Genomic DNA, 15,392 nt, shown 5'->3' with positions numbered 1-15,392 from the left:
TATATATATATATATATATATATGTAGTAATATATATAATATTATACTAAGAAAATATGATATTAATATAATATTGTATCTCTACATAGATCTATTCATATTTGCTGGAAATTACTCACTTCTACTCACTCTATATATCATATATGTTATATCTATATATTATTATCATATTTTCTTAGTATATTATTATTATATATATTAATATATATCTTTTTTTAATTCCCTCATTACAACGCTACAGCTCAAGGATTGCTATCAAGAATGGTTTTTCTTCCAGAAATGTTTAAAATGTGCAATTGTAGAAATGATAGATATCATAGAGAATCTGTAGATCTATTCATATTTGCTGGAAATTCACTCACTTGTACTAAGAAGGGGGAAAACAGCAGGACCATCCATAATTCAACATAAACCCTATGGGGCAAATGAGTTCTTTTGTTTTGAGTATGGTGAGTATGGTGAGCTTCCAGGAATGCATGTTTGGCTAGGAAACGCTGGGTAAAACGGAGCTGTTGACAAAAAATTGACTTGAATGATAGGTGAGGAGAAAAAAATTGAAATCTCTGACTAATTTTTAATTCGGAAACGACCTGGAGGTGCTATTTGGTATGAAGCAATTAAGAATCACCCTCTGTTTTTTTTCTAAATCTTAGCATTCTACTTAGAACAGCATAGGAGAAGGGCACCTTAAGATTTTTCCCACCATTCAGTTTTCCTAGAAGTATCTAGCTATGCGTGAGGCGACAGTAATGTTTTTCGTAATTTCAGTCCTGTAGTGGTTACATTTCTTCCAGGAATGTCTAAAATGGGCAACTGCAGAAATGAAATTCATAGAGAATCTGTAGAAATTCATATTTGTTAGAAATTACTCGCTTTGGGAAAGGTATCCACACGCAGATAGAAAAGTATTCGCACAATTACAATCCGTAACCTCGCAATATTCATTTACTGAGAATATTAAGGCTAAGGCTTCTTAGGAATTTTCTTAGCGTGTGTTCAACGGATTTTCACGGCTTTACGGGCTTCGCTTCCTGGTTTAAGCCAAATTTTGCTAAAAACCATCAGAATTTATTTATAACCTGCCAAGAAGTCCTATAAATAGTATTCTAGTGAGCTTTTTCAGTAATCAGTCGTGTATAAATTAAAATTTCTCAGTTATGGACAAAATCCTCCTTTTTTTCGCATGGAGAGGTAAGAGCTGCCCGCTATCTGAGACTCGGAGGTTAATCTTTGGGATGGACTGTGAATTTTTTGGCAGCCGTGAAGTTTAAAAAAGGGGCTCGCTCCCCATAAAACTTAAGTAAGAAGTTATTTACGATATGTTTTTGTTTCTGGAAGCAGCTCTGATCCAATTCCACATTTCGAATCGGGTGGTACGATGTAATTGTTTGTCTGAGGTGATGATTCAGCTATTTACTTCCTTGGGGTTAACGAGCAATTTGTCACGAATGAACTCTCTTGTTTAATACCACCTGAGGTGCAATGAGAGGTGATTAACCGCTTGTCCTCCTCCTCATTCCGATGCTTACGACCCGAACTTTCCTTTCCTATTCCTTTCCTCCGCCAATTTTTTTTTCTGGCCATTTGAAAATTGACCTCTTCTCAACCGTAAGACCTTATCAGTAGCCGAAATCATCCTCTGTACATGCCGCCATCGACAGTGGAGTCAGTTGCTTCGGTTGCTCTCGGTTTACTGCCCACTCAATAGTGTAGATTCGATCTTTATGACACTTCTTTGTCATGCCCCGTCATACACTCCCCGCGCGCTCATCACATCGCGATGTAGACACGACGTCCCGACGCGCCTGATTGATCCATCTAATTTGACATTTCTCCACTAGTGGACGGGTTACGGTAGCGGCAGGACTCAAACAGCTTGGTTTCCTTCACTTCGGATAGATTTTTAATGAAATAAATAAGATAAAATGTCAGAAAAACAAATTCGGAAGGGTTCGGAAGGTTCCCGTAGCTTGACACTTGACCTTATCATGACTTTTTCTGGTACGGTAGCGTGGAGAGAGAACTGTCCGTTTCCTTTCGGACTGGATCGATCATGTAATGTGTTGATAGCAACCTAATCGGGATAAAATGACAGGAGAACAAATCTGGGATGATTCGGAACGTTCCCGAAGTACATAGGTTGACACCACAACCATTATGGTTATGTCCGTTTCATTACAGTGTGATTTATGCGTAAACGCAGGTGCAAACGAGCGCTTCTCGTATAATCTCGATGAATAGCCGTGACAGTGTCATAACATTTCGTTAACGACCTGATCCTACATGAAACGATAGGTATAGGTCAGTAGCATTTCATATGTCTTTCTGGAATCTCTGGAAGGTAACCGTATGTAGAAGTTGGTGGTAGAAATGAAATTAGTTCAGGAAACCGTACCACTTATCCTAACCTCAAAATTGAATACAGAAAATATAAATATACAGAAAAATAAAATGGTTCAAGATATTCACAAACAGTTGTTGGATTCTTTGAAAGCACATAGAAAATTTTAACAACCATACTGTGCTAAATATTATAATTCATATAATATACTTTCATATACTAAGCTCTTCACTAATGGTGGAACTCCATGAAAATTATTGAAAGTTAAATATTTAATTAACTGAGAAAAAGGTAACTATGAAGTTTGATAGAAATCGATTTAAAAAAACTTTTTAAACGATAAATGAATCAAGTTTGAAGAAAAGAAAAACTTTGTCATAATCTTTTTGCTGTTTTTTTTTTTCAAAATTTAGAGTATAGTCCTAAAAGCACATAATAGATGTTGTATAGTATAGGAAACGATTTTCTAGAGCTACAAAAATTAGACCCACAAGATTTTTCTAAATTTTCCAACTTATGATATCAAAATATGCGAAGAAATAATAGATCGTTACTATTACCGAAGTTAGAAGTTTTGTGTTTCAGCTCTCAATTTGTGCTCATAAATTTATTTTCAATTTTGTGTGACTAATTTTGGATTGAATTTCAGTAGTTAACCATCTGTAAAAATTCCCTAGTGGTATGAAAATAACGCAAAAAATGAAAAGCTTAAATTTCGAATTGGAAGATGGAATCGTATGCGTTAAGGAACCACATCGTAACCATTTCTGGCTGCCTCTTCTCATTGGTCGATGTAGGAAAGGATTACGCACTCGAACGAGACGATCGTATCAGAATGTCCTGTTTTTATTACTGGAAAATAATCCTGGAAGAATCAAACTTGTTCTTTTTTTGTGTACCATTTATGAAATATATTCTCTAGAAAAACAATACCCTAGAAAAGTTAAACTTGCTTTTTTTCGGTACAATTTGTAGAAAATATTCTTTAAAGGTTAGCGTTAACGAGAAATATGAGCTGGATAAATCTGAAATTCTTCGGATTATTCTCTTCGTTTCAAATTTAGTCCACTTTCAAAGTTAAAATATTTTCTAACAGCACAGCGTTATGATGATTCTAGCACCACCATTGACATGAATATTTACGCATTGGATCATCCCTTCAAAACTGAGTTATTCTATAATTCCTCTATTTCTGCAATCTAAAAGAAAAACGGAATTTTTCCTCCAATCTAAAATGTTCTCGGTTTCATATTCTACAATTCTCTTCGATCTTTTTAGTGTACCTTGGATGTTCAACTTTAAAATTCATTCACTGTTCGCGAAAACAAATATTAGTACTATTAAAATTACTATTAATATTTATTGTAGTGATTATTATTAAAATTATTCATAGGATGACCCTATATGTATGTATATGTTAATCAACCAGACCCACGTACTGTAACTCATCTCCTGGATAACGTTGAGAGCTGATCGATGTTTAACTTCTAAATATTTAAACTTTTCTAACTAGTAAGAAGTTCTCTCCCACTAACAATTAGTACATTGACCCTTTCAAAGGGAGTGAACTGAAAATTATTGTGCCTAATTTATTAAGCCGGCTTCTACGCGGGTTCTTTCAAGTTTAGTTGGAAATCGCATGAACACACACACACACATAAAACTGCGATTAATGTCCACTATAATTTATAATCCAAGGATTCCTAAGAATTACCGTAATTCTGAAAAAAAAAACAAATGCATCTTGTAAGCACGAAAATCCCGGTTCTGGAAGACTTAATTTCAGTTTTATTTGAGAATTCCTTATGCTAATGCTACAATTTTATTCAGCTTTCATCTAGGAATCTAACCAGTAGACCTGTCATTTTCCAAAATGGTAAGACGAAAAAAGTAAAAAAAACAGTAAATGTAAGAGGTAATGTAAAAGATAAAGAAATGATCTCGACGAAGATGTATTTCTTTATGCGGTGATCAGGAATTCCTCATGTGTAGCAATTATCTTCCTGAAAAAGTTCGTACACATACCATATGTGGAGAGAAAATTTATCAATTCGAGACTTTTTTTCTGGAAATTCACAACTCTCATCTCATTTTCTTAATCGAAACTTTTTCCTCTTTTTTTCTTTTCATGATTTACTGCGATAGCGTCCTACCTGAACTGATTTTGACCTTAACAGCGCTAGATTGTTATACGGTAAATGTTGCGAAGTTAATAATAGCAAACTATCCATCAGTATAACGATAACGGATGCAGAGAACGCAATTGAATCAGGGAAAAATTGATAAAAATGCTTTTATCATGCCGACATGTAGTTGCCGGCAATGTAAACATTGAGAAGCTTAACCGTTTCCCTTATATCTATGTAAGATATTCAGGTGAAAAATTTCATTTTATTAATTTTAAAATATAAAGATCAAGCGTAAAGTAGCGTTGAGAAAAAATGGTCGTTTTAATGTTGACAGAAAAAAAAACTTATCATAAAAAAACATCGTAAAAAAACCTTATCGTTTTCTTTAAAAAAAGTGATTTTCACGCAATTATCTGATTATTAAGTTCTATGTTCGACCTTCTTTGAATCTTGGCATCGTATCTGATTATTTTTTGATAATTGATCTAATGATTATTCATTATAAGTTATTTTTCTATTCATTTTATTCACTGTAAGGTATTCCATTCAATGTTTACAGAAAATGACAGCAACGGTTCTCTTCGATTTCAATAAATTCACTCTAAGCCCTTTTAAAAAAGATAGAAAATTTAGTTTGCTTTTATTTTTCATTTTTAGTTATATTATTTTATTTCCTATAAGTTTCGCTCTATTTTTAAAATTATGAACTTTTTTCATAACAGCATAACAAGGAAACATAAATACACTCTCAAATGCTGAGGTTTCAAGAAGAGAGGACATGGAGATTGTTGGAAAAGTTTTTTTATACTCTTTCTTTTCTCAATTTCTTCTTTTTTTTCTAATTATTTTCAACTTATGATTTTTCTAACGTTTCAAAGTGTACGTTAAAACTTTTTAGGATTTTTGATGAGGAACAATTTTTGACACACAGCTAAGCAGAAAATTCTACACTTTTGCTACAATTTCCTCTTCGAATCCGAAGAAAATTCCAGAATACGCATTGTTTTTCGGTAGGTAGCCCCCTGCTCACATATAAACGTGCGATAATCTCCTTGTAAAGGTGTGCTGAGTCTTTTGCCGAGCGTCGGCGGTCGCCGAGCGCCAAACTGATAGCGTTGGGTGTGTGTGTGTGTGTGTGTGCTCGACGACATCGGTGTGATACCACGATTCTTTTCATGTTGCCGACCGCTGTAGAGGCCCTAATGATAGCGGAGAACAATTTGAAAAAATGACGAACCCTTCCAGAATGTTCACTATCCTTACAGTGGTAGAAGACCCATTTCAGAGGTTTCATGAGGTAAAAAATAAGCAACCGATCATTCATGTGAGATCCATTTTTAAATGAAAATCTTTCCAAATTTAGGATGAAAAAACGACAAAAATACAACCTTATTTTTTTTAAATGTTCCTTACTCACATAACCATTTAGTAATGGTTTATTTTGCACATTTATACATTTTTATTCTTTTTAAATTTATGTTTATGCCTTATCCTACACAGTCAAGTTCAGGCGGTAAAAATTTTTTGTTTATTCATTTACGCGTTTACGCCTTATTCTACACAATCCAAAATGCGCTTCGAAAAAAAATCCAGAAGAAAAGAAGACTGGAAATTTTTTTTGATTCCTTATTCGTAATGTAATAACGAGTTGGAGACTTGCAGTACATTAGAGAACGAGATTTTCTCATTAATCGTTGTCATTCTTAGACTTTCAACATCTCATAGGAAAAAAATCTATTAAAAATTATGAACACCCTCGAATTGAACTTATGAAAACACCCAAATAGATCTCTCTTGAGCTGAATATTAAATTTTCTATTTCATCCCTTTCTGTGATTCCTTATATCAAAATTATTTCGGATCTCTATTATTTGTTTAAAGTCAGTTTAAAATTGAAATCAAATTATTGAATGAAGGAATTTAAAAAGTCATTCTTTTCGGGTTGGGACGCACCTAGGTCTTGCATCGATTCATCGAAAATGGAGAGGTGAAGAGCTCGGTTGGGTCTGGGGTTGGTTCTCGAACCGACTGTACGTACGGTCGCAGCCAAACCTCTTACTGATTATTCCATGCAATTGCAAGCCATGAAACAAACATCACAAGGATTTAACAACGTAAGCAGTAAGAAATACGTGAACAGATTCTTTTTAGTGCCCCCAGTACTTAAATTTAATGATATCGTCTCATTTAATGAACATTTCTCATTAAGGATTTAATGATTCTGAATGTTTTTTTCTTGAAATTGCAAATTGGAACAATTTAGACGTACATATATGTATTTTCCATCATCCCTCTGGATAATCGTTTCAAAAGAAATAGCTAGGGAAATATTAGCAGCTTTTCACCAATTTTCTCACGTTCCCCAAAAAAAAAATTAAACAATTTCGCAGACGCATTTTCGCCAATGTCATAAATGCATCGCATCATACATACGAAATGATTTGCGTGCGTGTGGATTTTCGGATTCACCACAGCCGACGAGAATCTTTTTTTTTTGAATCTTCAACACACACACACGAACGGCTACCGTATACTACATACGATCGTCTCGTTTAATCGCGCATAGCGGCACGTGTTATCTCATTAACCGTTAATCCCTTGAGCAAAGTTCGAAGGTGGCGACAGTACACGGTGCGGCACGTCGAAAAGATGCTCGACTGCAAATCCATGTCCGTGTGTTACTCAATCACCTCTAGGCAAATAACATGCATCATTCCTTTGTTGATTAGCGGTTGGTGACGTGAAAAAAGGCTAGCGATGATAGGATTAAAAAGTATGAACAGAAAGCAGGTCTCCTTGTTAGCCGTACCTTAGAATGATCACTAGTTAATATAAGGAACAGATCGATTCCTTGATCGATACCTTTGTAGAAGAGTAGAGTTGAAAAAAAATAGAAAGACTGTTGAAATAAAAAGAAAGGTGCATAATTTTCAGGAATCCTTGTTAACTTCTCAAAAATCGTAATTTAATCAGTTAATATTTATAATTTAATAATTTAACTTAATAATATTTGATAGAAAAATTTAATAAGACTAGATTTGAGCAGAGGATCTGACTGTGCATACAACTCCTCCAGCTTATGACTTCAACATATCCGTGGTGATTGCCGGGTGTATTCCTCCATTCCTCATCATACTACTCCAATCCATAGCCGTAGATGAAAACGATGCAGTCTGACAAGAACCAGAGTAGTAGAAAAGAGTGGTAAATATGAGAAAAATTAAAAAAAAAAGAAAGAAAAATGTGGGCTAATACATCATTCAGAAAAGTAAATATGTATCATCTTTTTATTTTTTCAAAATGCGCTTTATTGCTGCAAGATTTTTCTTTTCGATTTTTCACTCTCGCAGTTATGAAAAAATCCTCCAACTATGCACTTCTAATGAAAAAAGAGCAGGGAAAAAAAAAGAAAATTTAACTTTAAACTTGAAATGAGATATTCTATTCATTTCGCAGAGATATCCACATAGTTTCAGTATTTTAGGCGAATGAGTAGAAGTTTAGATGGGATTAAGTTTTCATTTATCATAAAATGAATCAAGGATCCTGAACAGTTATACGAACTAGAGGAATATAGTCCTAAATTATTAGAGTTATTGGTCACGTTGCTCATTACTCTTCTACAAATGGTCAGTTTTGAATTTTTTCCATGAATTTATTTTATTATCTCGTGTTAATCACCCATCCCCTTTCAGTCAAATTTTGTGTCCGCCACCTTCTTTTCTTTGTAAAATTCATCAGTTAAGCATATTTCTTATGATATGTGTTTATTTGCTCATTTATTTACTTGTTTGAAAATAGCCAAAAAGGTGACATAAACAAGAACATGAAAAGACTGGACATACAACAATTTTTTGGAAAAAATCAGATAATGCAAATTTGGTCTCTCCTTTAATATTATAATTAGATATAATAGTTTTAATTTAATTAATGCATATAGTGGATTCTGAGCCATTTTTATATGCGAAGGCAACAAAAATGTCCGGATATTATCACAAAAATATTGAAAAAAGGGATTGAGAATGGAAAAGAGCTCTTTTTTTTCTGGGAGGATTTCCTAAAATTGATTTTTCGTGAACTTGCACTGTTGACATTCGCGTTACTAACCTTCTCATACCTTCATGTTGATTCGGGGAAATTTCAGGTCCTTCGGTTCATTGCATGCGTTTCCGATTTTTATTTCATCGATCAATATCGATCATAGTTAGGTATGGACATCATTAATATGTATGTTTGCATGTGGTGAATAATTTACAACCGTTGCAGGAGTTGTCGGCAACATCAAAGCGAAACCCATCCCTATCAGTGAGGGCCCACGAACAAGATAACTGACGTACATACAGCTCTTTTTCGAATGCTTTTCACCTCTCACCTCATACGTTTCGATTTCTATCAATTTCAGTTTATCTTACGATCCGCTTACTACTGGATGTCACCCCGTTGTAAATATTCTCTTCTCTTCCTGGGATCACACTAATCTTTCTAGGTTTACCTAGATTCTACCTGGATTTCTCCCAAATTCTTGTGATTACGTCCTTTGGCGAAGATGACTGGTTATCAGGCGGTGTGCCTGTTATAGCACATTTCCCATATGCGAGTTTCGTAGTCTTGGACCTACCGTAACCGCCGTCGTTGATATCGATTTGTGCCGGTGATAAGCTATCGTTCCCTTGTGCGTGGTGTGTGTGTGTGTACATATGCCTATATGACCGCTGCCATCTTAATATTATTGCAAGAGTGCGGTAATAAATTTTCACCGACAAGAATATTCGTATCAAATTAAAAGGTAATTGGGAGAAAATTCCAGAATATCAAGAATTCCGGAAGAATGACTAGAAAATTCCAAAAAAAAAAAATCAGGAACACATAGCTATTTAGATCCAGACTCCACAGCACAGAGGCTCAAATATTAAATCAAGAAAGCAGGCGTTTATTTGAAAATGAAAAACAACACAGTAGGTTTGTTTTGTATAGGGGAAGTTTTTGCTTGTAAACAAACATCTTTGATGTTGCCGCCGGCAGACGAAAAGGTTTTCCGGCACCATCTCGTACCATCTGAAATAAGAGAATGTCTACGGTGTGTCATACAGCTTGTACATATAACTGTAAAATATCAGAAAATTTGTTGTGAAAAATCCTGGAAATTTCCAAAAAACTGCATACGAGAAGAAGATGTGTTTTATTAATTAGAAAAAAAGTACCCCATTGAGTGGAAGATCTGCTTTTTTTCTTTTTTTTTTTGAGAAAATCCTCAACCTCATCCAAATACATGTATATATGAGAATGAGTTAAGTTTTTCAAAAATCACCCATCTTGAACTGAGTCCTCAGCAATTCATCATCATTATTCCAGAAATCCGCTCTCAATCGCGACAAATTTACAATAAAAGTAGTCTAGAAAATTCTCCCTAATCAATACGCATACTTTACATGATCTTCCGTGCAGTGGACTGATCTGATTCGAATAACTACTATAACCAGAAGTCTCTGTGTTACGAAAAACCTAGTAAAATACAAAATTATTATTTATTACACATTATTGTTTTTTATTATACATTATTCACATGCTTTACGTCATTTATGTGCATTTGATTTCTTCTTCAAGTTTCGATATTTATCCATGTTCTTTTTCTAATTCTCACGAAGAACAGTTTTTATTTAGAAAAAAAATTTTTTTTTCATTGTCCACTAACACTATTGCTCAATATTTTTTACTCTGTAATTTTCCTCTTCACTCTTTTATGTATATGTTATCTTTTACAGTAGGTATGTTGCATTTTTTCAAACTGTAAACTTTTAGACTGTAAATATGAAGTCTCGGACATAAATAAATAAATATTCAAATAAATTATCCCTAACAGATATTCCTTGCAAATTTGTAAGGTTGCAGAAGAAAAAATTAACGAAGAAATTCTTAAATTCAATGGAGAACTGATCCAGAGGTGTCTTCTTGACAATTCAGGGAAGGCTGCGCTTGTTTTTTTCTATCAAGTTAAATTTTTCTTCAGGTATACATAGTAGACAGTTTGGACCTTTATACTTTTTTACTTCGCCACAAATGTTTTTTTTTTGTAGAACGAAATCGTTTAATTTTCTGTATTTTAATTTGATTTTTCAAATGTTCCTTTAGTTATTCTTGGATCCACTACTTCTAGGACGTGTAATTCTAATCTCGGATAAATTCCGACTTTTTTCCTCGACGTGGAAATATTTTTTCTCAGTTGAATTTCTCTGCATGCTAGAAAAACAGTTCCTTGAGGAACTCACTTCTTCCTTAGGTCACACCAATTCTACTAGCTATGTCCATTTCTCTATAATACATACTTTTTTCCTCTCTACATACAGTCTATCTTTCAAATTTCTTCTTTTACGATTTCTTTTTTTTTGCGGAATGTGAGAAAATCTCTAGAGAGAACACCTTTGGCAGCGATGGTGTTCTCAGCCATCCGTCTGCCGTAGCGGTTAGTGCTTTCACGTTAAAAGAACAATGAAGTAATTGGAAGTGTGGGTTTAGGTCTATGTGTGTCTGTCTCCGTGTGTCGGTGTGTTCGTGGTTTTTTTTTTCCCCTTCCAGTGGTGAACCGTTGTCGGCGAACCTTTACGTTCATTATACGCATTCATTCATTCATTCGCTATGTCGTTGAGTACTTGTTCGTAAGTTCATTTTGAAGCATGTTACTGGACGAGTTGTCCGGTTTACCGGTAGTTTTTAGCTAGATCCTCTAAAGTATAAATAATAAAGTAAAAGTGTAATTAATAGAATAAATAAAAAAAAATAAACAAAAATAATTGCTGACATTGCTGACACTATTCTCGGAGGTCAGAAAACATTCTGGGATTTTTTCTTAAAATAAAAAAGACGTACTGAACTCGTATCCTCTCTAATTTTTCCTCGCTTTTCTTCTGTCTTATCTAGAATTATTCTCATTAAGGTCCTTCTCAGTTTAATTTCAAAAGAAAAACGCAGCATTTTAATTCAAAAAAGTCTCCAATTGTTTTTTGAAGCAAAAAGTTTACTTACTTTACTTTTGATAGAAAGATGGGACAAGTCTCATGTGATATTATATTTTTATATCATTATATTTTTATTTTTATTATATTTTTATGTCATTATATTTTTATTTTTATTATATTTTATATCATTATATATTATTATTATATTTTTTATGAGATGTATATCTTTATTTTTTGTTTATTATTTTATTTTATTTTTATTTATTTCTTTCCAAAACTTCTATTTCCCACAGCCATTTTACTGTTCTACACTTTTACTTCCTTACTCTTTTACTATTTCTTTTTGGTAATTTCTAATAATCGATAATAAGTTTATATGCTTACTGTCATCACTTTTGAACCTCTTTCGGCTAAATATAACACCTCATCACGTTCGTTTTATAAGTGTAGTTTACAGCTCATAAAATCGACCAAATGTCGTTAATTCTATTCAGGTGGCGCGGCCAAGAGGCGCTACCTAAGCGCGGTATTCGGTTCGGTTGGTTTATCGGTACTAAAAAACAAATCTTTGATGGAAAAGAGAATAATTTTGTGGTTAATTTGTAGCTTAAAGTAAAATTCACAAATATTTCCCGCTTTATTGTTTGAGATAGAAATTTTCACTAACATTTGAACCCTTTACACATAATTTTTTTTTGTTTTATTTTGTTTTTTTTTTCTACTTTTTTCAACCAATAACCTTTCATTCAACTCGAAAAACAGCTATTTAGTTGGCGTTTTTCATGAAGCCTAACGTTTTAAAGTATTTATTTATTTTCCGAACCAGTAAAATGGATATTTTTGTACCTTATTTTATTGTAGCATCGCTTACAGTATATACAACGAATTGAAAACAATAAACAGAGGAAAAATGTAAACAAACTCGAGCAGGGCAAAGAATTTCATGAAAAAATGTTGTTGCTATAACTCTCAAAACAAATTGTCAAGTTGTGTGAATATTTATCTATTTATTTACTTGTTTATCCATTTAAATATTACCAAAGATGTATCAAAAATGGAAAAAAAGAACTCACAGCTCCCATTACAGTTACATCCTTGCTCTCTGGAGGAAGAATAATTTTTCTTCACGGATTGTATGGCGGTGATTTGCGAATATGGAAAATTCATGGATATACTTCGTGGATATCGGAATTTTCCTTGAGAATTCTCATAGATTTCAACTAAGGAACAGAAAACTCAAAAAGACGAAAACAACATAACATATAGATAATATATAAAAGAAAGAAACTTCAAGTCCCTTCCCTTTCTTCTTCTTTTGCTTTTTTTTGAGAAAAAAATTCCACCATATATTTGCAAATGAGGTTTGTCGAATTTTTTTTCTCTAGAAAAATTTCTGAGCAGCTGTGTGACAAAAAGCATTTTGATCTACTTTGATCTGCCGTATCCATGCATTTCTGCTAGATTTCAATAGAATTTAAACTTCTAGAACCACGTATAAAATCCGAAATATCCCCCCAGCAGCGCCCGACGACAAGCTGTCAACGTAATCGGCCATTAGGCTGGCGATTCATCATTCCAGTCACCCGGGCCTAAGTACCATTGAGTGCGCGAATAGTGTGGTGAAAAAACCGTAGATTTATGTTAGATTTAGGGTGAGAACATATAGAAGTCCGTGAAAAGCGTCAAATACTATCCACAAAGCTAGGCTAAAGCGTTATGGGTGAAACAATTGGAAGAACGGAAGTTTTTCTTCCATTTCTTTCAAAGAAATACTTTTTCTTCCTTTTTTTACGTTCGGTAAATTTATCCAATCGTTTTTTTTTCTAGATGAACTTAGCTGAACATCGCTTTGATTTGTTCTTTTACGTATCCAGAATCCTTGTTTTTTTTATTCAGGACTTTTTTTTGAGCTCAAGTCCCGTCCCGTTTTCTTCTTCCTTAAGATTTATTCCAAATCACTGAATGTTTTCCGAAGTGATGCGTTTACTGTCACAGAAATACTGTTTATTGAAGTCATTGTTCTAATGTTTAATACGTTTCCTGCACGGTGAAGTCATTGCTCTAATTTTTAACATATTTTTTTCACACATCTGCATATTTTGTTTCCTAGTAGTCCAGTCACTAAAGCTTCTTGAACGTGCTTCGACAGCTTCATTTGAAGAAAAAGATCCTCAAAAACTAAAAGCATCAACTTTTTCCACAAAATATATAATTATATCTAGAAAATATATTGAATATAGTATTGAATATACTGAAGAACTTCCTTGTTAACGAGTTTCTGTTCTTAATTACTGACTGTGAGTTCCTATACGTTCGCGCTAGGACCACTCATACAAGAATTCCAACGTGGGTTCGCTATTCGTCACATCCAGAATGTGTTCTAAACGACTGCCATTAGAAGGACAATGAGAAGAACACAATATACACTCACTTAGTGTTGAATAAAGCGTGTACGACGGATTCCATGTCCGTTCTGTGATCACACAACTCCGCCACGGACGTACAGTATCCTCTACGGGATCGCTAGAACCACCACGTCTTCTATTCGAAAAATATTGCTTTGTGCTTCGTTTGCGGAGAAAAAGGGATCCGTCTCATTCGAAACTTTCGGTACCGTACACCTAAAAAAAATAGTTAATAAAATTAGTCTTGCTGACGTTCCAGATCCCATATCTATATTTATGCGAATTTTATGGGAATACGAGCTGATCCTTTACGGTTTCACCCATATTATTAGTTTTACATCCATAATTTTACTCGATAAGCACCTGGCAAATGCTATTTTCATTCGAAAGCGGCACTTTATTTTTTCTACCCACAATACCAGCTCTTCTTTTTGATCTGCTCTAACATTAAGAAGGTCTCTAATGTTAAGAACAATAATCAGCTCTATTATTACGAACATTAGGAATATCTCTAATACTGATAGAGCAACAAATTCTCCTTCTTTTATAGCCATAAGTACTGTAAGTGTGGTGATCTAGCCATAAGTACTGTAAGTGTTGTGATCCTAACCGCTTAGCATTCGGTCAATGAAGCAGAAGTGTAGAGTAGCACCAGGTGCTAAGCGATACATCTAATCTGATGATCCTATTAAAGTCCACCATGGGCATATGTTTGTGTGTTGTTGAAGCGGCATGTCTTTGAGTTGATGGAGCCGAAAGTGTTCACTATCTTATATGGGCATCTTGATTACATATATTATGTCGCACATTTCACTTTGGATTTTTTTTCGGATCTATACAGTTTGTTGAGGAAAAAAAAATTCTTGATCGTTCTGTTCTCGGTTTATTTTTCGTTGAATTCCAATAAAGAGTTAGGAATCTTCGTGGATTTTTGGTTCAGCCGAGAAAATAGTCCGATTTTACGTCAAATCTATTTGTTTCTCTAGATTTTTGAGTAATTTCCTTATTACCTAAGCTTCTAACGTCTTCTCATAGTAACATCATTATTCAATCGAGGATCTTCCTTAAAATTCCGGAATCTTCTCTGTTTTTCTGTGAGCGTTTTACGTCACAATGTTGTAATTTAGTCTCTTCTAGTTCTAATTTCTTCCTCTTTAAGGATTTTAGAAGTTACAAAAATCTGCTCTATTATTAAGAACGTTAAGAATACTTCTAATAAGTTTTCAATAGGAAAACAGATGTTATTTAATTTTTCATTGATTTTCTCACAGAAAAACGGAAACAATCTATTTAAAGAGTGTCCGCTATATTTCAAAACCCCGATTTGAGGTAATACTGAACTGGATCGCTCAGGAACCACTAACAGAACAATTCTACAGAAGTTAATTTGTTTTTCATGATTGGAATCGGAGTTCTCTGGCAGAAAATCAATTCAAATCCCCATAATATGTATTAGTAGTTGGATTATTTCTATTTGAAGAAACAGAAAATTACAAGGTGCTAGGAGTTTTTTCAAAACGTTTTTGAGTGAGCACCACGATTTTTTCAAGTCTATGTGTTCGCA

The 15,392-nt window shown here is 33.9% G+C and overlaps 2 protein-coding genes across 2 annotated transcripts; both read right to left on the bottom strand.

Annotated features, from left to right (window-relative positions):
- Positions 1 to 8,969: 8,969 nt before the first annotated feature.
- Positions 8,970 to 12,505, bottom strand: RB195_008452 (uncharacterized protein; the record flags this gene model as incomplete). The annotated part of the gene is made up of 3 exons (XM_064194962.1): positions 8,970 to 9,171; positions 9,470 to 9,525; positions 12,497 to 12,505. 3 exons carry the CDS (start codon positions 12,503 to 12,505, stop codon positions 8,970 to 8,972), a joined length of 267 nt encoding a protein of 88 aa, XP_064046107.1.
- Positions 9,401 to 14,499, bottom strand: RB195_008451 (uncharacterized protein; the record flags this gene model as incomplete). The annotated part of the gene is made up of 5 exons (XM_064194961.1): positions 9,401 to 9,525; positions 12,497 to 12,643; positions 13,855 to 13,946; positions 14,243 to 14,387; positions 14,439 to 14,499. 5 exons carry the CDS (start codon positions 14,497 to 14,499, stop codon positions 9,401 to 9,403), a joined length of 570 nt encoding a protein of 189 aa, XP_064046106.1.
- Between the last annotated feature and the right edge of the window lie 893 nt (positions 14,500 to 15,392).

Source organism: Necator americanus, chromosome III, assembly GCF_031761385.1.
Source record: "Necator americanus strain Aroian chromosome III, whole genome shotgun sequence".
Lineage (NCBI taxonomy): Eukaryota > Metazoa > Nematoda > Chromadorea > Rhabditida > Ancylostomatidae > Necator > Necator americanus.
Note: the sequence above shows the minus strand (reverse complement) of the source record. Positions and strands in the feature narration are given on the sequence as shown.